This window comes from Pygoscelis adeliae, unplaced genomic scaffold, assembly GCF_000699105.1.
Source record: "Pygoscelis adeliae isolate BGI_AS28 unplaced genomic scaffold, ASM69910v1 Scaffold161, whole genome shotgun sequence".
Classification (NCBI taxonomy): domain Eukaryota; kingdom Metazoa; phylum Chordata; class Aves; order Sphenisciformes; family Spheniscidae; genus Pygoscelis; species Pygoscelis adeliae.
The window spans coordinates 1,453,231-1,479,653 of NW_008824061.1; the positions used below are offsets into that span (position 1 = coordinate 1,453,231).

The window sequence follows — 26,423 nt, forward strand, 5'->3', positions numbered from 1 at the left end:
TTATTTTTTGGATGAACTGCCAGTTCAGGGTTTGGTGGCTTTGGGGTTTTTTGCATTTGGTTTTGGGGTTGGGGTTTTTTTTTGGCTTTTTAAAAATTTATTTTAACCTTCCTGCTTTTCAAAGCGGGATCGCTGGATGAGAGAGACAAGTTTGCAGGTCAGGATGCCCACAAGGTTTGTGAGGATTCAAAAGTCAAGAAAAGAAGCCCTCTCCCCAAAGGAAAACATGAAACAAGAACAACGCCTTCTTGAGAAGGTCAACGGCTTTCAAGGAAATACCACCCGCCTTCCCCCTTCGCTCAGCTCTTCCCCTTGCAAGAGCTGGGGTGGAGGTCGCGGTCCAGGAGTACGACCTAGACAGCATCAAGAGCATAACTAGCATGAGCGAGCAAGAAGGCTCCCTCCGCCCTTCGTCCAGGGGTGCAGTACCAAGCAGAAGGAAGACAAATGAAGGGCTGAGCAGTTTGTGGCCAAGGCGGGGTGGAGCAGGGTCCGCGGAGCTCACTCTCCTTCCTCCTTGATGCGTTGCTGTTTGTTGCGCCGGGCATCCATGTCGAAGTTGAAGTCGTTCCACTCGTCGCGGGGCGGGAAGGAAATGGTCTGCCGGAGCGTGAAGCGGACCGCATCGATGACCCGCTCCCCCCGGGTTTCGCTGGAGCCCACGCTGACGGTGGAGGCGCCGCTGGGGGTGCGCAGGAGGTGGGGAGGGGAGGAGAAGTCATGGAGCTGCCGGTGGTCCAGGATGCCCTTCCAGATGGCATGGCGGAACTGCTCCGGGATCTTGAGGCTCACCAGATCCTGCAAGGCAAGGTGGAGGGCTTAACAGGGCAATCCCTGGGCAAGCTGGGCTCTGGAGTAGAAGCAGCCTCTGGGCCACCCTGCAAATGCCTATCAATCAACAAAGCTGCTAAAATCCAGGTGACCATGATGCACTGTAGAAGACAAACCACTAATCCCGAAGGTGGTGTTTCACTTCTGAACAAGCACACGTAGCCATGAGGCAGCAAGGACTAATGACACAAGGTCTGTTTTGAAGTTACACAAAACACACATTCATGCATAAGATATGGTGACCTAAAGCTAGATGTTTAACTGGACTGCATGGCCTAGAAGACAACCTCAGGAAGATCCGCTGGTTGTCTATGGTGGGGGATGCTAGGCTGCCGAGGTTCAACAGCTTTGAAAATGTACATGTTTATTTCAAAGCCTGCAAAAGAATTTTAGAATCCAAGTCTGAGCTCCAGTATTCGAAGCTCTGGGTCTGACTCTATAGGAACTGCGTTAATTACCTGAACATAACCAAAATTTAAGAACAGACACGTAACCTTAGAAAACTTGGACTTTTAGGCCCCATCATCTCTGGCGCAGTACCCGAGGGCAGCATTACCTAAACTCTGGGAAATGTGATAACAGCTTCTGAAAAAATTAGCAACCAGCTTTGGATAATTTGGGTCAGCTTTTCTAATTAAAGCAGCAGCAGAAGGAAGGCAGCCCACGCTAGGAGGCAAAAGCACCACAGCCTTGCAAAGTCTCGGGGCAAAAAAATGGGACAGCCAGCTCTGAGGAGAGCAATGGCACAGGAGAGGAAGCAGCAACCCTGCAGCAAAAGCCGTGCAAGAGAAAAAAAACAGCTGGGCTGAGATGCCAGTGGCAAGGGAAGATCATTAAGGTAAGGCCAGAAAACAGAAGCAGGGAGGGAAAAACGCAGACGACTTCTGGACAGCCCACTTGTCTGCAGGCCAGTGAGGTGTTTCAGAGCAGTGTAAACTGAAACCAAGCCTTGCAGAATTAACAGGCATGTGGGCTGGGGCCACTTCGGGGGCTCAAATGCAGTGGTGGGGAGGGGGAGACACTCTTTGTGCCAGGCAAGGCAGTTACAATGCTGGCCCTGAGTCCAGCCTCTCTTCACCTCACAGTAAGTCTTCTCTGTGTGCAACAGCCTTAGATCAAACTAATCATATAAAAATAAAAAGATACTGAGTCTGGATTTCTGACCTGTTCCTACAGCAGGGCCAAGAGTGCAAACAAAGGAAATGGTGAGGAGTTACTTACATCCATGGAGTAATGCTCAATCTGATAGATGGTGGTCAGCCCCTGGGTCGTGAAATAATCCACACAGGATGAGCAGCCCAACCTCGCTAAGAAGCTGCAGAGGAGGAAGGAAGGAAGGAGAGAGAAAAAAGGATCACCCTGGCTGCAACAGCCCAAACCACAGAAAAACCAAACACTCAGCCAACCTGCAGCAACAGGAAACAAAGCTTTCACCCTTGCCTTGACCTTCTCCAAGACATCCCAGGACAGCAAGCCACATCGCTGCCACATCAAACAAATGAGGGAGTCTTTCAGCTTGGCTCCTAGCAGACAACCCTCGTGGCAGCACCTTGCCTTAGTCAAGAGCCAGTGCTACACAGCCTGGATCTTGGGGCAGGAAGGCTCACCTGGACCCTTGTGCCAGGTCATTTCACCCGGAAGGTGAGCCCGTGGCAGCCTTCTGCATGGATAGAGGGCTTCAGCAAGGCGGTGGGTCTGGGGCTCAGGCACATCATGCACACAAAGTACTTCAAATCAGCACATTCCTCCCTAAGCGTAAAGGATTCCTCCTTTATGGGCAGCATCTTTCAACCTGTTCGACCTCATGGAGGGCAGAGGGGCTTCTGACCCCAGCCATGGCTTGCCGAGTGGCCAAAGGGAAAAAAAAAAAAGAAAAAAGGGAAAAAAGAAAAAAGAAATGTTTGCAAGACTGCCTGGCGCCCTCAGCTCCACCAGTCCAATAGATGCTGCATCCCTTGGCTTTCTTGCAGTCCTAACGTTCCTGTTTCAGCTGCTCAGAGGTGGGGGTTTAGAGGCTTGGTGCCCAGAGGGTGCCAGCCCTGGGACTGCCAAGACCCACTGGGATCCAGTGCTCCAGGAGAACGTGGCGAGTGACCCAGCAGGACCCTTCAAGCTCCCAACGCGAGGCCTCCGCTCCCTGCGGGTGGGAAACGTGCGCCGGGCAGCCTGCTCCCGCTCACCTGACGATGCTGCAGTCTGTGGGGTACGGAGGAGGAGGGGTGCAGTGGGACGTTGAAGGCATGGAGAGGGGAGGAGGCAGCGCCTGCGTGGGGCTGAGGCCATTCATGTCTCCGGTCATGGCCATGTGGGTGCCCATCATGGGAACTGGAGGAGAGAAGGAGGAGCACATTGTTACCCAGGCATCCCCAGACCCCCACTTCGCCCCCAGCATGGCACCAAGGGACAGCACCCGCAACCGAAGCGGCCTTAAATCCCCTGCAAAGGCCTGCACGGAGCGAACTCAACGGGGAATTTCAGGCAAGGCCACAATGACCGCACAAAGACCAGATGACAGACAGTCCTTCAGGAGCTCTCCCCTCGCCAGAGCAACTGTCAGCAGCGCCACCGCGTCACCTTCCCTTACAAACAGGCTCGGTAGAAACCTAAGCAAGCCACGGGCATCTCGGCTTTCCCTGCTGCAGGAGAGGAGCGGGACAGAGCCAGCAGAGTAACCCAATACAGAAGCCAAACAGCTTTGTTTTCAGAGACACCGAGCACCCAAAGGGGATCAGCAACAGGTGTGGGCAAGAGCCCAGCGCTTTTGAAATTAAAGAAAACCCCAAGAAAACTCAGGCCCCAGAACTATGTCTGTCATCGTGGATTTACAGGGCTGCTGGACACTCTTCAGCAGCCAGGAGGAAGCAGGTTACAGAGCTGCGAGATGCAGATACTTCCTTTGAAACTAAGAAGTGTCTTAATTGAACTGAGGGGAAAAAGTTTGCCAACGTTCGCATCTCCTCTGCTGGGAAAGGAAGAAACAACAAGCCTTGAAAGATAGATGACAGTGCAGCCAGCCAGATCTGCAGCAAGAAGTAGCTCTTTTCACTCCTGTGAGGCTCAGAGCAGGATGCTGAAGCTTGGAGAAAGGAGGTGTCTTGCCCCATGGCACAGCAGTGAGCAATATTTGACTCTGCAGGTTCCCAGCTCTGCTACCACGAACGACTCCAGGCTCCCTGGACTAACACTAGCCACTTGGAGATGCCAAGTCTCCTTCCCTAGATTAGTGGAGTGCGCACACAAAGCAGGAGAAGGAGCGAGTGTTTCTTACTGTTGGTTCCCATGCCGTCGGGGATGGTGGTTGGGGTCAAGGCATTGCGCTGCTGGGGGTTGATTAGCTGGCTGACCGAGGGCAGCTTGTTCATGCTGTTCATTTTGCTGAGCGGTGGAGAGTTGGAGCCATAGGAAGACTGCGACTGCATGGAGGTCCTGCAAACCAAGGAGATGTTAGGACAGGAATCACAGCGGTTGGTTGTTAAGAGCTCGCTTCCAAGGGGCTACGTTTTTTGTTTGTGGCAGCAGTGAGCTACTGCTGGTGAAATCACTGACGCCATGGGAGCATCGCAGATAAAGATCATCGGAGAGAGAGTCAACAGGAAATAAGAAGTTTCCCAGATATTCTGGGCATTTAAAAAACAAATGGTGAAATACTGACAAAGGGAAGCTTCACTTTCAGTTCAGATTTCTTATTTAAGGAGAAGTTTCTAAGTAAGTTTTTCAGTTGAAGAGAACATACGCAAAGCCAGCAAACAGCTGCCAAAACTCAAAAATAGTATTTTTAAGTTAAGCTCTCCTCGTGGTCAAAGGCTTTTCATAAGAACAAAAGCTGAGGAAGCTACCTCAAACCATCCTAACTACCCCTAAAACCTGACTGCAGAAACAATTTTCAGATTGGGTCACACTTATCACCTTGGTTTCTCCAAAATTCCTAGTTATTCATGTAATCAGGTTGTTACCAGGTGTACATATAACAGCCAGAGGCTCTTTGCTCAAGACAGACTCCATACACCTTAGGGACCACTACTGAGATGGTCAGAGCTGCCTGGGATGCCGACACGCAGCTTTTGCTGGTGTTAAGGAGAACTCTGTATCCAAACCCCACAGGCTGCTTGCAAAGACTATCAGATTCTTATTACCACTCGGCAACAGCACTAGCCTCCCTCAAGTCCAGACAGCCCCAAACTTCATCCAGCATATCTATGAACCGGGCCAGAGAAGCTTGCTGGCGAGCTCCCCCGCCCCAGCCCCGAGGGTCCCAGCTGCAATCCCGCCTCGTAAGCGATCCAGAGCGCGAAGACCAGACTGCTTCTGAACAGTAGCCCAGTTCCCAGATCGAGTTACAGCTGCGGCATCCCATCTGGAGTGGGGTCTTACTTGGGATATGCAGAAAATGATCATTAAAGCGGGCCCAACAGCGCAATTGGCAGAGCATTGGCATGCCACAAGAGCGCGGGTTTTTCTTTCTCTGACACTAGGGGCATTTGCAAGACTGAGCAAAAGGTGCTGGGGAAGCGTGCACGCTTTCCAAACACGATGTACCCTCGCAAGCCATGCTTGCCCAACAGAGCAGAGGTCACCCGGCTTGCCGCAGAGCCCGGCACTCATTCGGCCATATCACAGTGACCCTGCGGTGAACGTGCAAGGGCATATTCCCATCTTATTTACCATTGGAAAACTTGTTCGTCTGGGTATAACTGGTTACACCAATTCCTGGGAACTGGCTTTCCTTCTATGCAAAGGGACTAGTTATTACTTCAAATAAGCAAAGTGTAAAGGAAGAAAAGGCTTATTCCTAGATAATTTATTAAAACCTTCAGCACTCAAGGTCAAGTTTCATACAATTACATTGTCTCCAGCTTCCTGCACTTTTAAGACTCACAGTGTTGGGTGGCAAAAACATCTATGCTAACAGGCTAGGGTATCTAAGGCCCTGAAGAAATGTTACCTAATTACACAATTACAGGAGGTACAGAAGGGTGTGAACTGTCCTTTGGCAGTGAAAATGCAGGACAAGATCCAGCAAACTTCATAGACTCAAGGAAGTGGAAAGCACAAGAAGCTTCACAAATTAATATTAATGATGGCAGCAACTCCCAAGGGGAAGTGAAACTGAGCCATGAAGTTCAGACCCAACTTTTCAGGGTGAAGGGAATGATTCGGATCCGAGGCTTCAATTCACTAATTATAAAACTTTAGGCCAGCCATGAAATTCAAGTCAGGTTAACACCACCATTAACCTAAGAGGCTTCTGGATTTAGGACCAAAATTCATATTTCTACTTTACAGGTTCAGGCACTTATCCTAAATGAGCTTCAGCTGAAATTAATGCACACCTGAGTAGTCTCTTAGGACAAAATCTGCATGATATGCAAGTGAGGAGGTCACCACATACACAGTGAAATTCCAAATCAAATCAACAAAGACTTCCCAAAAAAGATTTAGTTGCATTGTTTAAGCTCAGGACAGATTTTATTCAGAAAGCTCATGACTAGAAACTTTTTTTTTTTTAAATGGATGCCTGTTGCTACAATACAAGATTCTCCAAGGTCAGTAGCGGGCCTAACTTTGCCCTCTCCACCACCAACAGTGATCTCAGCAAAGCTAGTTAGGAGACTACAAAATACTTTGGGGATTAAAAAAAAAAAAAAAAGCAAGCAAGCAAACAGAGGCCAACCCAAAGCACCCTATGCTATAGAAAACAAATGCATACTTTAACATCTAGCTTAAGGATTCCACTATTATCTCATTCACACTCATAAGAATCAAGCTCAAGACAATCAAGCTCAAGTGAATAAAACAGGAAACGAAAGCATTTTTCTTCATACCCATACTCGTTTCAACTAAACTATTCCATCACGTGAACAGATGTGTGAAAGGTCTAGAGAAAGCCATCTAGCCAAAGAAAAGTCCCAAGATAAACCAAGATGCAAAATTTTATTGAAAATTAATGTCACACATCAATATAGCAACAGCCTCAGAAACACAAGAAAATGTTTTTGGTATTAAACACACAGACTACATGGCGTTTGAGGATTCATTTGAAATGTATGGCTTTTCTCTCAATTTTTTTTAAAACAGGTATTATAAGAATGTCATGCACAGTGATTTTCATTAAAATTGTACTTACTATGTCTCAAGAAAGATTAGAAGTAGGAGCATTAACATTTCTTTGATATCAACGCCAGTGAAATGCATTTTAATATCAAGGTATAAGGACTTCAATTAAGAGACTATTATACTTCTTGGAACAGTCTGATACGAAAGGCACTGAGTCACATTCTGCAACTGATTTTTCTCTCTTCAAGAGGCTATGTAATTATTTAGCCAATAACATTTGTAGTTATGCAAGCTCATATGAGGGCAGTCGCCTCTCATGCTTCAAGGCATATACTGATCATCTCAAGAGGTCAGGAAGGAACTTCCTTCTCCCACATATGAAGCACAGTTCAGTTCACGGATTACCTTGTATAATTCTGTGCTGTCCCAGCTCACTGGATATCAGCCCTTCACCAGAGGTAGGAAACTGCTTGGATAGACCAATTACCTGATTCAGCAGACAAGTCCTAGAGTCCTCATTCACATTAGATGAGCACACCGTCATGTAAGCAGCCTTAATGCAAATGACATCAAAGGTTCATTAAGTGCAAGAATAGGGCAGCTCAGGCTCAGAGAGTTTAAGATTTCACTCAAGCCCCTGTGCCTACACTTTGCCGTCCCTGAAGACCTAGAGCTAGTCACAATGCAGAGAGACCCAAGTGAAATCAAAGCTGTCCAGTTCTGGGCCCGCCTTTCCTTACAGTAGCCACAGCAAGTGCAGCAAGGATAAATAGAAAAGTTCACACATGGTCAACGTGCCCATTGGCAATGTTTTTTCAAGTAAGGTTGCCCACTGGGCTGCATAACACTGGGATGTCATTGATGTAGTCTAGTAATGGCACACAAATGACACAGAGGATGCTCAGTTGCACTCATCCACTTTGAAGGCCCGTGAAGCGGGACACTAAAAAGCAGAGAGATGCTCTCCACATCTCAAACAGCTGCTATTCTAAAGCAAGCAATATTGCATCTTTTCAACCACACGAGTGGTTTGTAAGCTTGGTAACTAACTGGGAGCGTGGAAAGGAGGAGCCCTGATGGTCACTAGGCAGACAGCAACTACAGCACAGGGACAAGGGTGCCGATAACGACTCCCCTTAGATTTCAGGTATGGGAATTTCCCAAGGCAGGCAGTGGATGCAATCTGCTCTCCAGGGAATGGAGCTATAATACAGGGAGTAGATATACATCAGCTAGTTGACATAGACTGATATGACCTGACTCGACCGATAAGGCCCAATTAGTCTACTTGGTTATTCCTTGAAAGGAAAAGGCTTACTCTTCTGAAGCCCCAGAGATGACAAAGAAGCAATCAAAAGACAGCTGGGAAAAAGTTTTCTTCTTTTATCTGCAAAGGACAGACTACGAAGCAACTCCAGTTGCTTCCAGCTCCAGGTTATTTGACTAAACAAAAAAAAAAAACCACCAAAAAAATCCACCTTCTAAGATAACCACCTAGTAGCTGGAGAGCAAATCAAGTCACCATTAAGACCAGTTTCACAATCATCATCCTTTTATAGGTAAGGAGGACAAATCCAAAAGCCTTTCCAGAGGACAGTGGGATCCAAATAATTTACATTCTTGTTTGGTGAAGTCCCAGGTGCTGTATTGCCCATCATGGTACAAGAGATTTCCTAGAGGTCAGACCAGATAATGAACTGGAGCATGAGCTGGAATCTCCTGGTGTGGGCCGTGGACACCTTGTATCTTCTGGTGGGCTGCCTCCTCAAACTTGGTGGTGGACAGGCCCTGGAACAGAGCTCTAGATACAGATTAGTGTGTCCCTGTTGCAGTATTTCTGTATTGCCATCCACAAGCAGGCAAGACCAAGATCCAGGAATAAACCTTCATTGGAAGGACAGACTGACAGTGCCAAGCATAATCCTGTGTCTGGGCTTCATTTGCAGTTCAGATTCCCACCTCTCACAGGGAAAGGAATAGTATTGCCTTTCTTCTTCCAAATAGAAAGGCACAGAGAAATAGTTATATGCTTTGTGATCTCAAAGTGCTTCCTGGAGTTTCCAGGCAAAGTAAAGAGGCACTTGATTTGGTTAGTTTTACACAAGGAGTGATGGTAGAGCTGCAACTGTATGAAATTGTCACTGCTAGTATTTAATTAGTTATTATTTATACTTAATCACAATTTTGGGGGCTCTTGTCCATCAGCCCTCCCCCACACTGCTATAGTACCACAAGTCTTGCTAAGACAACAAAGGAGATATCCAGAGATGGGATACGGCTCTCAAAGTACGAGTCATCACCTGCTCAGATCACAGCTCTGCTGCCTGGAAGCAGACGATGTGATGTTCAGAGATAAGAGTCTTCTCCCACTGCATCAGGCTTTTTTCCTTGGTGGGTGGCCAGGAGGCCTGTTCTGCATTTGGGAGGCACCTTCTCTTCAGGCTGTGTCTAACCACAAGTGTGTCAGAGCTGGGTACGCACCTGCCCCAGATAAATCCACCATGGACTGCACTGCAGGCACACAGGTCCCCATCAGTAATGATCCAGCCCCCTGTGTTTCTCAGGGGCTGCTGATCACTGGCATTTGCAGCCACCGCTAATCTGGGCAGACACCAGCCCACAGGGAGCACCGTTGCAGGTATACCTTCAGGAACTTCTTCACTATTTCCTGCAGCTGTCAACATTGGAGGATTCCTCAGGAGAGATGCCACTGCCTGAGAGCGTGGGTTGAAGGACACTTCTCTACCAGCATCAGGGGCTGCTCTTCATGTAAGGATGTTTGAGCACCTCTCGGTGGGGAGAGCCACAGCAGGCATCATGCCCACCCTCAACCAGCTCCTCCCTCATCACCAGCATCCGCACTGAGTGCCACGCTCAGCAATGCCAGGTTAATTCCACAGCGTGTTTCTTGCCTGTTGATTGTTCCTCCTTTGTGCTGGTCTGGGCTTGACACTTTGAGATGAAGTTTCCAAAGGGTTCAAATCCACCTTGTCAAGCCCCATACAAATGGCCTTCAGAGGTCGAGTTTGATGCAAGCAGTGCGAGGATTTACAAGTCCTTGCTGAGGAACAGGTCTCCTGTGGCAGAAATTGCTAAGCCAGGATGCACTTCACAGACACAGTAAGCAAAGCCACTGGTTGCAGGATTAATGGACAAGGTGGGCATGGCCTGAGGCCACTTGGCTAAGTCAGCTGCAAAATATGCTGGCACCACCTTCCTTTGATCTGTGAGGTTTGTAGTGGTGGGGTAAAATTTAGTAGGGTTGATGAATACTCTAAAGCAACATCTAATAACTGCTGAATGTCTGCAAGGAAAGGGGCAAGCTCCAACCCCTTTTCACAGGTAGGGCAACGAGCAGTTTTGGACGCTCTACCCTTTACACCCTCAGCTGCAAAGGGATAGGGACACTGGGCACACATGGATGTCTTCACGCAGAAAGACTCCAACCTCATGGTCACCTTGTGCAGCTCAGCCCACCACTTGGATCAAGCCCACAGAGTCAGGAGGGACCTTTCTAAGTTCAGCAAAGCTGGATTAATGCCAGCGGTACTGGTGCAAAGTCAAAGTCACCCACTCTTCCCTACAATTTTGATGTATTTTAGATCAGACCCTTTATGATTGGAAATAAGGAGAAATAATTCATGATGCCAAATTAGTGGGCATTTCTACAGGAAAAAAAAATTGATTTCTTACCAGTGCCAATTCATGTAATTATTACCTCCCTCTGTCCAGCAGTACAAATACTTCATCTACTTGCACTATTACTGCATGACCAGCATTAAAACAGGCCAAATTGACTATCACAGACTGTTTAAACAGACCCAACCCTCTTCCATCCCCCCACCCCCAGCCCATGAACACATTTTTAATTTAAACAAGACAAGAGGCATTTTAAAATTGAGACCTGCTCAGAGAAACCCTGCCGAGTTTCACAAATACAGAAGTAACAGGAAAGAGTATCAACAGGTTACAAAACCAGGAAGAAAACGTTAACAACAAGACAGACGACATTGTGGTTCCTGACCTCCCAATGCTACGGGCTACAACTAAGAGGTCTGTAGAAGTGTCTGTTGGTTTTGCAAAGTTTGAGTCCCTTCGGGAGATTACTCTCACTATTTACTCTGTTGCAATCAGGCTGTGTATTTGCCCCACTGTTCCTAGTCCCACCAGCTGGGCAAAGCAACCCCACCAGCTCAGTTTATGGATATACTGATGGGTTTGGGGGGCTGGAATGTTTTAGGATGGCATCGGTCTGTTTGGGAGGGTCTCTCCTTGAGTCCGTGAGTTCAGTCCTGAAGCAGGCCGAAAGGAGACTGTAGAGAAGGAACCAGAGAAAAGAAAAAGGTGAATGTACAGGACCCTTCACCAGCCACCACGAGAGAAACAGTCACTTTCCACCTTCATGATCACAGTATGGGCTTTGAAGGAGGGGAAAAGCAGATGTCTTAGCACCTACAGTGAAGGTATGAGACAGGGAGATTTAGAAAGTCGGAAAACCCCAGGTACAAATGAATGCTTGGCAAGGAAGAGAAAACAACTAGTTGATAGGGAAATCCGATTTCTGCGTCCCAGTCTCATGGGTGCAAATAGTGCTCCCATACTGTTCCCAGTGACAAATACAAGAGGAAAAAAGCACTCAGTCAAAGGGGAAAAGGAGAGAAGCAGCCTCCATTGAGCCCACCTCAAACTTCAATTACTTAAAAAACAAAAGCTGGTGCTAGGGAGAGAGGATGGTGTCTACTGTGAAAGGGTCATATTGATTACATCTCAACAAAGCTGGGGGACTCTCTGCGCTAAAGCCAACAGGTCTCTGGGGCCACCAGCTGATGTGGAAGGCACTGCACTCTTGGAGTCAGCAAAGCAACGCAGCACTTCTTCATATACCTAATCCTACACTTTTGCTTGCTTACTTTCATCTTGGCAATTCTCTAGTGAGAACACTATCCAAGTGCCTGGAGTTCACAACACATGCAAGCACAGCACTACAAAACCAAACCAAACCATGCAAAAATCCACTATTAGCTTCCACACCAAAAATGCACAGCTGGAGCACTCCAGGCACTGGATAGCTCGACTTTGTCATACCTCACTTGCAAGGCTAATTCCCTCTCATCTGGATAATGAGCTGTGCTGCTCACTAGACTGAAAGGCAGCCAGTGGGCTGGTAGCTGCAACCCTGCTGATATGAGAGAAACATTTGCTGGGATATAAGAGCCTGCTGGGACATAAGAGCCCTCTTCCTGGTAGCCGCTGGAAGACTTTGTGAAATCCCTTCAATCATGCTATGGCCAATTCAGATAGAGACTGTTCTGAAAACAGCACTCAGCAGGGTGAAACTCACCATGGGAAATTTTGTTGATGTTTTCCAATGAAGCCCTTAAAGACTGTGCAGATACTCCCTGGGAATATTGATGGTAAATGTATTTCACAGTAGAGTATTGAAGAAACTTTCCCTCCCCAACAAGGCACAGGCCCCCTCTGGTATCTCTGGCAGCAGGGATCTTCTGGCAAATCCATGTATTAAACAACGGTGGCAGACCATGAAAAGGAAGTCTTCTAAATAAACATGCTGTTCAAATATGGGCCCCAGGATTTGGCAGTGAAAAAGGAAGAACAGAAACTGCAGCTGAAAAAAACTTCCCACCTATGATCATGAAGGTATTTGGCATAACAGTAAATAAGAGAAAACCATGCACAAAGGAGCAGAGAGAGGAGATGAGACAGAGAAAGATTGTGGTCTGGTGCAGTGTGGAGCATTGTAGTATTTTTTGTTATCTTGTGGGACACAAAGCTTTCTGCTTGTCACCAGATTTGTCCTTTTTATTCCAGAACAGTAAGACAGTTGCATCTGCTGGCCTGCCAAATGCCATGCTGGTCTGTATGTGCACGAGAGCAATTATACAATTGTCTTCCAAAATGACAAATTTATTTTTTTAAAGCTATCTTTCACCATAATAATCTCATCCTTGCTTTTCCTATTCTTCAAAAATGATGAAGCTTTCCGTGTTGTAGTAATTAAAGGGAAACTTCTTCCCACACACCTAGACAGCTTTTCTATGTTAACCATTGCTCAGAAAAGTAAACTGAAAAAATCAAACAATTCCTCCATCAAGGCTTGACTGCGGAGCACACGTGGATGCAGCTCCATTTTGAGAATAAAGAGCCAAAGGCAACTCACAAACATCCTGGCCACACAGAGACCTGCTAGGACCTACAGCTTCCTACACATTCGAACCTGGTCACTGCATGTGCACTTTCCTAGCTCCCAGTTTTAACACAGACTTTGAACGAAAGCAAGCTGAGACTGAGTTTTGAAAGTACATCCCTACCTATAAAGCAAAAGGCATTTTCTTTGCCTTTGGCTTTAAACTAAAGGGGGGTAGATTTAGACTAGATATAAGGAAGAAATTTTTTACGCTGAGGGTGGTGAAACACTGGCCCAGGTTGCCCAGAGAGGTGGTGGATGCCCCGTCCCTGGAAACATTCAAGGTCAGGTTGGACGGGGCCCTGAGCAACCTGATCTAGTTGAAGGTGTCCCTGCCTTGCAGGGGCGTTGGACTAGATGACCTTTAGAGGTCCCTTCCAACCCCAACTATTCTATGATTCTTTTAAAGCCAGAACAGACCCACAAAGGAGTCACTGTGCTGCTGAGTTTGGCCAGCCTGGCAAGGAAGCAGTGGCAGGACATCTCCCAGCAGCATGCAGTTCACTGAACCTGCTCGCATGCAAGGTTGCTCTTACCCAAACCAGTTCCTACAAAGTGTCTTCTCTCCCCATTCTCACATCGAGACCTGAAGCTCCTTTACGATTCTTTTTTGGGGTGCAATTGCATCTATGAGTCTTTTCAGCCTAAATGCCCCTTAGGCCTGAACACATTCCTTCAGAAATTAAGTCATACCCTGAATTATTGAGGAAAAAGCACTAGAACCCAACCGCACCTAAGAAGCTATTGCTTGAACATGCATTTCAGCACAGGGGACCCTGCCTGATGGCAGGCTGTCAGCAGAGACAACTGCAGCAGCTCTGGACAAACACTGAAAGTTATTTTTCTCCCTACTCCTGGCATCCTTAGAAGCTCTTAATCTTTCTCCCCAGTATCTGAGCACACTCAGCAGCTGAGAAAAATGAGTATATAATTGGACAAGTGCCAGGAGACATGCTAAAAGAAGTTTCATTAAATTAAATGGCTGGACACATACGCGCTGGTCTTAAAGGTAACACAAATACCAACCTCAGTTGCCAGGAACCCATCCTATTGATATAGGAAGAATGAAAACAGTAATTATGGCAAAGCAACTGTCAGCACCAAGTGAAAGCTGTCATCTGCTGCCGTCCATTTCTGCTTAGAAAACCATTTCTCAGCTGAAATGGCTGTAGTTCAGGTGGAGCTTTGAAGACATGCAGCTGAGCGCACAAAGACCGCCGTGCCTAGCAGCTAGTAAATACAAGCTATAGTATATAGAAACAGTGCAGATGACTGATAAAATTCTCATTATTATTATTATTAAAGTACCTCAAAAAAAAAAAGTCCAGAGCCCCTGGATGCTCCAGCCATTTTGGCAGAAGGCTTTTTTCCCCCCTCCACAAGCCTCCAGCTGACACTAAAACCACACAGGTCGAAATGTGAACACATGCAGAGATCTGGCAGAAAGCCGTGGTATTGCAGAAGTCCTGAGACAAGGCCAAGGCACTGAAATAAATCCCTACAGGCTCAAGTGGGACTTACGTGGTGCCTTGGCCTCGTGCTAACCTCTGCAGAGGAATGAGTTGTACCCACAGCCTCTTGACGCGTGAGCTTACCAGCAGGAACGCATGAGATCCTAAGCACTACCGCTGGTGGCTACCTACAGCCCGAGCGGCTATTTTCTGTCACCCAATACAGCAGGTGAAGCAATGGCCATGAATGACACTGCTTACGGTCTGTCTGGGAAGTCATTCTCTGACCCAGTCTCTGTAACTGCAAAGCTTTGGGAACGGAGGGGAAAATGGAAACCAAACGCTTATTTGGCCCTTCTTCTCCCCATCCTCCTGCCACTTACACCGCCCAAAGTAATCCTGGCGCAGCCCTGCCAGCCAAGTTCAGACAGGGACTATGTCTGCCTGGATGGAAAGTTTCTCATGCGCAATGTGGAGAGTCAGTGACAAAGTATAGTTTTTAAAAACACTTTAAAAGTGCACGCGTAGAGTCTTTCTTTGAAGTGCCCACTGGTCACAAAGCAGTTCTTACATGCTTCATCCTTGCTTCCAGACTTTCAGCTTCCCTTTTTATAGCTGAGGAACCTATAGTATTTATACCCCACTGAGACATCAGCCCTCCAACAGCACCAGAAATGCACAGCAGTGGGGTCTGAGTGCTCGGCCGAGCCAGTGCTCACAGTCCTGGCTTCACATGCTCTTGGCAAGATATATGCTCAGGTGGACACCCTCGAGAAGGCGTGGAGAGGGCTCCACGTTCGCTGCTGTTCCCACAGAGCAGATGAGAGAAGAGCACTCCCACCCTGCGCTCCCCAGCTCGGACACACATGTGCACTGGGTTTCTGTCTGCAGGCTGTTCAACAGCACTTGCTGTGCCTTGGGCTCCGGCTGGAAGTCAGGAACAAGGCGCTGAGCCTGTCCTCATTCACCCTCCAAGGCCAAAAGGTGAATTGTGTGGGACAAGAGACTAGAGAGGGACCTTGCAAGCAGTCAGGATGTGCGCTTGGGGAAGGAGGACTGCTTCATCCCACTGTGCAGGTCGTGAAATCTGAATCTCAGACTCATGATCTCTCAAGCTCTGGTCCAGAAGCTCGGTTTTGGCCAAATTCCTGGCATCAATTTCTACCAGCTCTGACCAGGGGGTTAACAAGCAGCAATGTTGTTGGAAAGGATTTTGCCAACGCAGTACTCTCTGAGCGCTTGGCCCTCGGTTGGGTACCACATCCCTATGAACAACTGTGCAGAAGCCTTCTGTGTCTCTCTCCTCTCTCCCCCTTCACACCATCCTCACTGCACAGGTCACTGCAAGCACACTCATACTCACTGCTTCTGGAGCAAGTGCTGGTGCTGCTGCTGCTGCTGCTGCCGGTAGGTCTCAATCGTGTGCTGGGGAAGGTACTGCATCAGTTCCAGGGACTCTTTGATCTTTAGTAGCATTTCATACGTCTCCCGTCCCCTCACCTGCATCATGGGAAAAAGAAAAGAGGGAAAAGAAAAGCCTTAACCTTCTGCATCTATAGTGACAGCCACCTTAGCGAGTTTTAGATAAAGTCACGTAAACAACCAGAGCAGAATGCAAATAGTCTGTTTACACTCTATGCATATGCAATAAAACCGCTAAGCCTTGTGCTAGAGGTACAGCAGATAATGTTGAAGAGCAATAGTCTAACACTGCAGGCTAATGAACATCTTGGGGTTGTCATCTGACTCGATGTAAATCTGTGCCAACCAAAAGCAATATTCTGATCCAATCTGTTAGACATAAAATGTCTTTACCTGCCTCAGATGTAAGCAAATCTGGTGCTGAATCTTACATGCCTTGAGGGAAAAAAAAGAGTACTTGAATTTGGGTGTTGGGTTTGGATCTCCCTTCTCCTCTAAGCACACCGTGGTCTGCGATTTATCCAACTAAATGTGGCTCATGGGGAAGCAGCTAAACAGCCAATTACAGATACTTCTTGCTCTTTCTGATCCTACACTTAATACAGTGTATTTCACTTCTCTCACTCCACAACAATTCTAATACATACAAAAACCAAAGAAACATCCACCTTTGTCAGCAAGACAACACCCATTAGCTCTAGAGAAAGCTCAAGTGCCACAGAGCCAGAAATGACAAACGAGGAAACCCAGTTAGGTCTCCAAAACAATATTTCCACCAGGACAGACAGATTACTTGGGATATTCTCATATGCCTTGCACAAAGCACTCCCAGTCAGCAGCTAATGGGATTTTTTTTTTTTTTTTCCTTGGAATATGGTTTTAAAATAGATAGCTCTGGGGATTTAAAAAAAAAAAAAAAAGATATTCCACATCCCATCCTCAGTTCTCTTTGAGGTCTAGGTGAGCAGCTGACTTGCCTCAAGGCACTGAGGAAGATACTAAACACAGGATAAATGCAAAGATAGAGAGAACTCACCGGCAAGTATAAGAGCTCATCATCTGGGGAACGTCTTTTTTTGATAGATGTCATCTGTATGCCATGAGTTCCTTGTCGAAAAGCTGGAAGAGAAACCCCACAAGCATCCCATTAAAAAAAAAAAAAAAAAAAAAGGAAGGGGTGGGGAGGGGGGAGAGAGAGATACAAAGGAGAGACATGAAGTGCATGGCCAGCTCGAATCCACAGTGCTCTGACAGCGTCTCTGCCTGAGCCACTCCAGAACTGTGCTTGCAGCTCCTGGCTCCATAAGACAGACACGACTTTGCAGATGTTGGGTGGCCATACGGCTTGGGGAAACACGTCAGCCAAGGAGCTGTGGGTATATGGCAAAACCCCAGCAAGCCATACCTAGAACAAGCACTGGCTCTTTGCAGGAAAGACTGTGAGCTTTGGCATTACAGTGCTCATGAGCTGTCAGTGGATCAGTGATCCACGAAGATGAGACAGCAGGCAGGGAGCACGCAGAATTCACTGTGAAAACAAAGCCCCACTCCAATCTGCCTCCTGTCAAAACCTGCTGCCTTGCTGTTCAGCCTAGTGCCATCACTGAACATATGCGGAAAACCAAAGCTGGGTTTCCACATCTTGCATGTCTGATGAGTACGTTGCAATCTTCAGAGTACAGAGAGAGGCCGCTTGCCAGAGCACCTCTGATGCACAGTGATACACAGCAGGGTTTACGTGCAGTCTTAATCTAGATCGCTGTGGCTGGAAGACACATGCCACAGCATGTGCTCTCCTCCTGGCTAGGACGAGCAGAGAATGACAGCACAGTCCCAAACAAGCAGTAAAGGTTCAAAAAGTGGTTACGGAGTCCCAACGATGTACCTTGAGGGTGGCAAATAAACACCCCCTCCAGCCACTGCTGGCAGGGCTAATCTAACACAGGCAGCGCTGCAAGGGAGCCCACAAACCCAGATTGTCAAATGCCGTTTTGCGAACACCAGCTCATTTTTCAGGCTGATTCACCTTGGGAGAACAGACGACTAATGCCCTCCTGCCTCCAAGCTCATGCACAGCACCGCTCCGTCCCTGCGGCACAAGCGCCAGGGTCGCACCTGCAGCCGGTGACAGCACGGTCTGCAATCTGCCCAGCTCTGCCAGCTACTTACGGCGTTTCGTACCATCACCATTCTTTGTGCTGTCGGAGACTTGCTGCTTGCGGATGCTGTCCTCGTCTGCTTTGCGATCTCTGCCTGGGCAAGCGCAAATGCGGGCTTCGAAACATCGGCGGCCCAAGACTTGCCCACTGGGAAGAGAAGCGAAAGAGGAAACGTCAGCTGCTGGCTCAGATGGGAGCCAGCAGCATCCCTCAGCTTCGCACTAGACTATGCACAGAGAAACCCAAACCTCCCATTTCCCAGTCAGGATGTCCCAGGTGCCAAGTGTTGGGCAACTCCCACCTGCAAAGATGTGAAAATATCCTATGGCCCCTGGCATCAAACTCTCCCTAAGGATATGCAATGCTGCTCCGAGCAGAAGAGGAGCCAGAAGGCCACCTCTCAAGCAAAGGGCTACACTCATGGTGCACTACTTACTCTCTGGTTTCCAGTGTCACAATGATGAGGATCGGGCGACGGTTCATCCCTCCCACGCAGCTACTGTTACACATGAAGTTGTACAAGACTGTTGTGAACTCCGTACCAACCTGGATGAGACAAAGGGGATGTGCAGAATAGATGGCGGATGGAAAGCTCTGCTTTTTCCAGGCTCTCCACTTGTACTCCCACAGCTGTGCTACAATCAGACTAGCATGAAATAGGCCCCACCACAAGGCTTCTTTAAAAGAAATGAAGAGCTCCTGCTCTCAAGGGATAAAGGGAGTGTTTAAAAGCTCATTTCTGACAAAGAGGAAGAAGGGATTCATTGTGATAAGGATGGGGAAAGCACAAGATCCCGACTCCTTTGACTAGGGTTACAACCCCCACACCTTTGTGTGCTGGGGTGCCACCACCCTGAGCCCACAACATACCTGGGGCGGCTCGTAGGGGACCAGCACACTCTGCCTCCCGGTGATGGGGTCTTCTACATACTGGGCATGGCTGTTCCCTTCCACCCTGATCAAGTGGCTGGGAGGCGCAATCTGCCCTGCAAGGGCAAGGAGGCAAAAAACAAGAGACACCATTCAGCAAAACAAGCTCACGTGCAGGGCAGCAAGATCTTCCACCAAGGGAAACCCCTGCACCTGGCCCCAGAGGTCTATCAGAGCACACACGTGCCTCCCAGCCCTTAAAGCATCCCTTCTGCCCACTGACAGACACGAAAAGCAATGCAGACTTTTCTCAAGTTCACCCTGGACACTCGTGAGTAAACTTGGGAAGCCCGTGTTCAAGATCCCAGACTAAGCGAGCCCAAACATCAACTGAATGGCAGCTCACAGCAACTCTTCGAGCAGGTAACTCCATGTGGATTTTCACACCGGCTGAAAGCCTTTCTTTTCCTCCCCCTAACGTGTATACAAAGCAAATTCCTTCAAGTCTCAATCCCTACTCTTTTCCCCATCAACTGCTAGCTTTCTTCTGTTCCCTCCCATCAGTCTTGATACTAAGGAGCCGAAAAAGAATCAAGCAGCAGGAGAAATATGCATTTAATTAACGGTCAGCTTGAAAAATCACGCTTGTTTAGAGCGGCAGCAGAAGGGAACATGGTTGTCTTTGTTTCTAGGCCCCTTTCCAATAATTAAAAAAAAAAAAAAAATAGTTTCCTTCCTGCAAACTTTCTTCAGTGTTTCTACAACATACAACTAAATTCTGAGGAGAGAAGCCTGTTATGGGTTCATCCGAAGAATTTGTTTTGTGTTTGAACTGTTCATTTCTTACTCGAAATACAGCATGTTTCTAGAGAAATAATTATTTCAGAACAATAATTTCAAGTTTTAGGTTTTTTTTCTTTCTTAAAACTCCACCACTGAACCAGGTATCAACCCTCAAAAAATCCAGTACTGTCAGAAAAGCACTTTCTAATGTGAAAAACCATTTGAAAAGAACTGCCTCACTCCACTCTGATTTTACACTCCAAAGTCCTTGCTTATTTTTGGGCTTGTCTAGCTGGCTGCATTATAACCAGCAAAGGGAGCAGGATGTCTCAGGAGCCTGGATAACTGACACCAACTGGTTTTTTTTTACAGTAGGAGATAAATAATGCACGTAGAATAAAACAGATGCTCATCTGAACTTATGTGAACTTAAAGAGTCCAAGGCAAAATGAAGCCCAGCCCATGAGTTTGCAGAAAACCCCAGGACATTTTTAAAACAGCTGCTACTTCACTAACATGAGGAGAAGCAAGTAAAAGATTAAAACATTAATACTGAACCCATAGTGTTAAATGTACAGGAAGGTTGCCTACAGTTGATGCCTACAGTAACGCATTTAGCATTATCCTGCTAGAGATAAACAGCCCCTCCGTCTTTGAGGCGTGGATTAAGGACTGGAGATGATATTGCATCCTGTTACTAGATCCCTGTCCCAGTGACATGGAAGCTCATTCCTGAGCACAAGAACAGCTGCTTCTCATTGTGGGAGCAAAAGCGGAGCGGGGAAAGGCTGCCAGAAGGGCACTGCCTGCGATGGGGACAGACATCCATCCAACCTGGGCAGGCGTGAGGTTTATTTTGGTACTTTCTTCCCAAGGACATGCTTGCACAGGGGCAGCTAAAGTATAGTATGAAGCTTCCTGCTAAGCACGGGAAATAAAAAGCTGCACAAGACGCTGCAGGGAGGTCTGCTTCCAGCGGGTTTGCTGTGAAGCTGCTGCCAAATCCCTGCACCGGCCACTCGTCAGCCAAGCAGCTTTGGAGAGGGACTGCCAGCAAAGCACTGCCCTCCTTACCCTCGTTGAACTCCCGGCTCAGCTCGTGGTTCGGGCAGCGTTTGACCACTTCGGTGACATGCTCAGCTTTCTTGTAGACTGGCATAGCCCTGATGACGGCTCCCTGGGGCGGCGGGGTCATCACTTTGATCTGGATGGGACATGTCTTGGCGATCTGGCAGTACAGCTTTTTCAGTTCAGTGGAATACTGGATGGGGAAAAGAGCAAGAGAGAGTCAGGACGTTCAGCTAGAGGTGGAGGCACGCCGGAAGGATGGAGATGGGTTTGCACACATAGCTGAATGCACCAGCTACTGCATGTGCATTGCATTTGTTCACAGAACAGCCACACTTCCAGACAAGTGGCAAAAACCCTAGACCTTTACTTGTTTTAGAATAGCAGAGTATAACTGTGCAGCTTAGTTTTCCCAAAGGCAAAAACCTTCAGATAAAGAGCACTACTTTTACATGAACAAATACAGTCTTTATTTCTCTTGGGCACATACCCCCTCTTCCAAGGGACACACATTACCCACCTAACAAAGCGGACACTATTCTTTTCACAATACACTGTAATCCTGGAAGCATTGGAAACCACACATAAAGTGTTTCATCCTGTTTTGTAAGAAGCCCTTCTACTTTTGCAGAGGGGCGAAATAAAAACATGAACCTTGGAATTGAACAGTACTTGAAAGCAAGACCCTGACCAATTTGGGAGTGTACCAAATCTGATGTTTCAGTCATCTTTCAAAAGCATCTCACACCTCTTGCTGACCACCTCTATAGCAATCTCCACACTTCTAAACTCAAAACATTATGTCCACGAAAGAGGTAAAAAATAAAGTAGTGAAGAATTTTTTTTTTTTTTTTTTTTTTTTTTTTTTTTTTTTTTTTTTTTTTTTTTTTTTTTTTTTTTTTTTTTTTTTTTTTTTTTTTTTTTTTTTTTTTTTTTTTTTTTTTTTTTTTTTTTTTTTTTTTTTTTTTTTTTTTTTTTTTTTTTTTTTTTTTTTTTTTTTTTTTTTTTTTTTTTTTTTTTTTTTTTTTTTTTTTTTTTTTTTTTTTTTTTTTTTTTTTTTTTTTTTTTTTTTTTTTTTTTTTTTTTTTTTTTTTTTTTTTTTTTTTTTTTTTTAAATAATCAAAGCTCAGAAGAGTTGAACAGCCCAAAGACCAGGTCCGTCGTGGGACCTAGAGCACAACCCAGCACCTGGCTCCCAAAGGGAGGTTGTGACCATCCCAGGGTGTGCAATGAACACCTGGAGCAAGAACAAGATGCTCTTATTCACTGTGCTGATTTGGAGCATATTAGATTGTCTCTTTTAAGATGTTCCCCACTAAAGCAGTTAACACTGGTGCAGCATTTTCCTGAAGTGTGTTCACATCTGGAAACCTTTACTCAGCAAAACATTGAGGCATGGGCTGAAGTCGTTGGTTCCTGTTCAAAAACCCTCACTGAAATAAGGGCATGTGCTTAGCAGGAATAGTTTGCAAGGAAACTCTTATGTGGTTCAGTATAATGTAACCTGAACCCAGTTTTCTGGATGTCCCCCATGAAGGAGACTCTCCAGTCTCCTCTGCTGTACAAAGTTCTTTCAAAATACAGCACTTTTCATCAGTACCCTACTCCAGAGGCATTCAGTTTTCTCCCGGTGCTCAGACATTTGCGAGCGCAGAGCTCTCCCAGTAACTCTAACCACGTAACCCACAGGAATCGCTGGCATTTCCCCACTTCCATCTCTTCAGTTCTCGCAGAGAAAGAAAAGTGAAAGCCCGAAGGTGGCTGTTTTCTCAAAAAACACCTCTAGTAGCCGTGGCCAATATGGCCCCAGTCCCAACTGTTTAGAGCATCGACAGGTTCATACAGGTCGAGAGCACAACGTGGCCATCCGCCCTGCCAGGATGGGAAGAGCCGGCGCATGCATGGGTGGGTGGCGGGTAACGTGGCAACAGAAGGATTAGCTAGTGATATTCGGGGATTATTTGCATTTCAAAGTGTACACATGGCTAACATCGGAAAAACCAAAGTTGGGAGAGACACTGGGGAGGAGAGAGGGACTGAAAATAAGCCAAGCCGGTCCCTTCCCTCCTCACTCAACGCCACCCTGCCATATGGCAGAGGAGATGCTACAGGTATTTCAGCTAAGGAAAAAAATTCTTTAAAATGCAAAGGCCAAATTGTGTAATGTATTTTATGTGCCTGCAGGCTAGAGATTAAACCCACAAAGGATTTACCCAGCCCGCGGAAACGGGGAACATGCCAAACAATTACAAAAAAAAGTTGCGAAACAGATCTAGATGGTGATTTATATCATACATCTTTTTAACCTGAAATTCCTTATTGTTTTTTAATTAAAAAGCAATTCCTTACTGAAGGTAAGAGTGAGCTCACTATGTTGTCTTTTCATCTCAAGAGGTAGGAAAAGAATCGCTTATATTTGAAAGAGGAAGAAAATTTAGAAAGCATTGTTTCCCTCAACACATCAGTTTGCTAATAGTGTTGTGAAGGTTTCAAGGACAGAAAGCCTCAAAAAAAATCTCAAAAAGCCAACTAATTGCTTGGATGCCTTAACATCATTGAAATGTAAAGACATTGGGCACCCAAAAATGATGGGTTGAAATGAAAGCATAAATATGGAAGTGCGATGGCGCAGGGAGGGCACAGCACACGCCGGGAACCAACGTGTCTCGTATCTGCAGGCATTCGGAGAATTGAACAAATGGAAGGAGATACACACCCCTCAGTCATGGATCAGGAGCGTTGGTGTTGCCTGTAATTTTGTGTATAATATCTTCAAAGATAGAAAGCTGGGGTTACAAGAAGGGAAAAAAATATAATCACTGCTTTCAGAAGGACAGGAGAGGTGCCCGACACCAACACGAATACTGAGGCTCCAGGTCAAACAGCGTGGCCCCTCTGCCAGCAAAGGAAGGGATCTGCTCCTCGTCCACCCTTCGGCACCCCAACTATCAGACCCCTTAGGCTACAGTGAGCAAGGAAGGCATTGGACCTGCAGCTTAAATTCAGAAAGCAAACAGCCAAGGGCTAATGGGTTATGATGAACAAGCCTGTGCAACAAAGAAATATATACATATATATGTGTCCTCAAAACACAGGAGAGGAGCTCCAGGCTCTGACCAACACCTTGAACTTGGCACGTCAGACAAGGAGGGTGACCAGGAGCCCACCTCTGCTTCGGAACATAGTCAGGGCACAGGGAGGCAAGCAGCAGCACCCAGCAGAGGCGGATGAGACAGCAGGAGGGCTGCGCCGCCTTTTTGTCACCCAATTGCAAGAGGAGTTCAAGCCTCACGGGCACTACACAGGGCTTGGGGTCGTGGCATATCACCATGATTTCATCTACCTCAGGCACAGCCAGCTGCAAGCATGCAATCGCTGAGTGGCCGGTCATTTAACACCCGTGTAAATCTGTCCACGGGGTACCTGCTGTCAGACAGTAAGGGGCTTGAGTTTCCCACCCTGCCAACTTTGCTGCAACCGTGGGTAACCTGACGCCCAGCCATCTATTGGCATAAATAGATGCGAACAACTAGGTCATGGTGACTTCATACTGGATCAGTGATAATCGCTATATCCACAGAACAAGACAGGATATTGTATATAGATTTCAAAGCAAATAAGCATCAGAAAAAAGAACCCTGAGGCAGGAGCTGTCTGTGCATTCAGAGAGCGCCTGCAAGCAAGGGTCGTCCCTCTCGGCACAGGTGCCTCTCCCTAGCGGTCCCCAAACTGCCCCACCTCGCAGAAGGCGACAATCCCCCTGCCCACCATTTTGCTATGGGAACTGACAGACACTCACTGTATGAGGGGTAAGACGGTGAGACCAGCAATTCCCAGAAATCTAGAGCATGACTATTAATCAACACACTCCTGTTACTTGCTAGTGTAGGAAAATTAAATTAATTAGGAGTAAAAAATACCAAAAATGAGCTTGACCCAACCAACAAACCTGTCCTTTAGCGAGATGACAGTAGTCATGATCTAGCAGCAGGAACAAAAGCTGCGCCAGCAGCCTGAAGAGCGTGAACACCACTTCTACCAGACATACAGACCAGAAAGTTGTTTAAAACAAAAGAGCGGAGCCTGGTGATGTGTTATCCACTCGAGAGGGAGAGGAAAGAACTTTGGCTCGGACTTTTCTTTGGGGTTTGAGTGCTGCACGTCATGCCCAAATAAGCAGACTTCAAGAGATTGCTAAGAACAACAGTGAATTTAGCTTTTTGCTTAATAATACGTTTTAAAAGGAAAGAAGAAAACATTCCAGCGCCTGCAGCCCTGCCCTCCCCACCTGCCTGTGCAGACATACTGTATTACCCACTCTTGGCACCCTGGCTGGTAATTCAGTATCACAATACACACACGCCAGCTACCATCAGGCAACACCTGTCTGATTTCTCAGCAAGCCCCTTCTCCGGAAGGTGTGTCAACAAAGGGTTTAAAGGAGAAAACAAACCAAAACACTTCTCATCTCTCAAATGGAGAGTTTTTGCTATAAAGGACAGAAGTCTCCTGGAAGTAAGTACTGCGTGCAATACAAGCTGCAATAGATTTTCACTGAGCATTCAATTCCCCTGCTAAAGTCTGATGCAGTGAAATCCCCCAAGCACTACTTTAGAAATCTACCTCTAATACCGGTCTTACCATCTGATCTAGCTGAGGGATTACGGCCCCTAAGTCTTTAAAAGGAGCAGGGTTCAGCCAGCTCTGCGAAAGCTGACGGATGTCAACTTGAAGGTGATCCCAGAGGTTGGCTTATGGCGTGACAGCTCCCTGAGCGCCTTCTGCTCAGATCAACAGGTCTTTCGAATCTTTTGCAAACTTCTTTCAAGAAGTCACGTTTATAGTTCAACTCAGTTAAACACTAGATTCATTTTACTTGATGTTTTCAAAGCCGTCAGTCAGCTGTGCTTTCTCTCCTTCCAAACTAACTCCAAGAAGGGGAAAAAAGAACAGGTTAGAAGAGTGGGAAAGCAACATCTACTTGCACCAAAGAATTTGCAGATGAGAACAAGGAGTCGCAAAGAAATAGAAAATCCCCTGCATAAGGTTTATTCATTTAGGAGAAAGCAGGCAGTGGGAAGAAAGGAAGTTATCTACTGAGAATAAAAATTGAGATTTACGCATGCACCTTAAATGTTTTTGCTTTGATGAACAGTCATTTAACTTTTCATTCACAAAAAACCTGTTGGGGGCATGGGGGGGACACCAGATACATGTGTGCACACGTGCACACACGCTCTTAGGAACTGACTTGTACCCAGAGGACACTCAGCGGGGAAGCCCAAGAGCAGCTCTACCAGGAATACTGTGGACGTGGACATCTCCTGCCAGATTTAACCTTTAGCTCAGCATAACCTTAACCCTGCTGCTTACTAGTCGACTTGTTGCAGCTCCAGTTTGAGGTCCTTTATCTCATCAGGCTCCAACGAAAAGCAGACAGCTCGCCGCTAGCAGAGTAGCAGACATTCAAACCACAGGCACGACAGCTAGCTCCAGCGATCACCACCCCTGATGTGCCTACAGATCCACCACGTGTGACGGCGGCCCCCAGACTCGCAGCCCACTGCACCAGCAAGACGC

At 46.9% G+C, this 26,423-nt stretch overlaps 1 protein-coding gene across 2 annotated transcripts in view; it reads right to left on the bottom strand.

Moving 5' to 3' along the window:
* Positions 1-501: 501 nt before the first annotated feature.
* TP63 (tumor protein p63) overlaps positions 502-26,423 on the bottom strand; it is a 106,626-nt gene continuing 80,704 nt past the window's right edge. Inside the window, exons 5-14 of one of the 2 annotated variants that reach the window (XM_009334097.1) lie at positions 20,850-21,036; positions 18,993-19,108; positions 18,559-18,668; positions 18,133-18,269; positions 17,000-17,082; positions 15,905-16,041; positions 4,100-4,257; positions 3,012-3,156; positions 2,053-2,146; positions 502-798 (exon numbers count right to left, since the gene is read on the bottom strand). In XM_009334097.1, coding sequence (XP_009332372.1) covers positions 502-798; positions 2,053-2,146; positions 3,012-3,156; positions 4,100-4,257; positions 15,905-16,041; positions 17,000-17,082; positions 18,133-18,269; positions 18,559-18,668; positions 18,993-19,108; positions 20,850-21,036 — 1,464 coding nt within the window. The remainder of the gene's footprint in view (positions 799-2,052; positions 2,147-3,011; positions 3,157-4,099; positions 4,258-15,904; positions 16,042-16,999; positions 17,083-18,132; positions 18,270-18,558; positions 18,669-18,992; positions 19,109-20,849; positions 21,037-26,423) is intronic. The other variant, XM_009334098.1, reaches the window with a different exon arrangement.